This window comes from Morone saxatilis, unplaced genomic scaffold (genome assembly GCF_004916995.1).
Source record: "Morone saxatilis isolate NCDOM2014 unplaced genomic scaffold, NCSU_SB_2.0 Contig12, whole genome shotgun sequence".
NCBI classification, from domain to species: domain Eukaryota; kingdom Metazoa; phylum Chordata; class Actinopteri; family Moronidae; genus Morone; species Morone saxatilis.
Window position 1 is genome coordinate 4814089 of NW_023339674.1, and position 481 is coordinate 4814569.

At 40.1% G+C, this 481-nt stretch overlaps 1 protein-coding gene across 1 annotated transcript in view; it reads right to left on the reverse strand.

The window, feature by feature from the left end:
* Positions 1–475, reverse strand: part of stxbp3 (syntaxin binding protein 3) — a 10001-nt gene extending 9526 nt beyond the window's left edge. Inside the window, exon 1 of the mRNA XM_035653822.1 lies at positions 414–475. Within this exon, the coding sequence (XP_035509715.1) occupies positions 414–459 (46 nt within the window). The 5' untranslated portion in view covers positions 460–475. The remainder of the gene's footprint in view (positions 1–413) is intronic.
* Between the last annotated feature and the right edge of the window lie 6 nt (positions 476–481).

The following is a 481-nucleotide window of genomic DNA, read 5'->3' on the forward strand; positions in this document are numbered from 1 at the left end:
ACATGTGTCGTGGGTTTATTACTTATCCCGAAACCATGTTGTGCTAACGTTAGCCTGTACATAATGAGGTGGGGCTACAGGCGATACAAAGTGACCTCAACCCCGACTATGCTCTCCAAGAGTGGGATACAAGACGACCGTGTGGTTATGATAAACAACAACAACAAGGTGTTTAACAACAACAATGAAGTCTGCTCCTATAATAACCCTTGTGGATACTTCCAACCAATCCAAGTTGGTAAAACTTCCGCTGCAGAATAAAAAAAAAAAAACTTGACGTCCACTTTCAGTGCAGGATTCAGAGTAAAGGAAGTATAATTTAATACAAACAACACGCAGTGAATAGCTCAACGTGTACGCAGACGTTGTGAGTGAAGTGGACAATAAGCACTCTCTAATTACAGTGAACTTACTTTTCCAAACATCTCTTTTCAGCCCGTGATCTGAACTCGATGCCATCTTGGTTTTTTTTTTTTTTTTT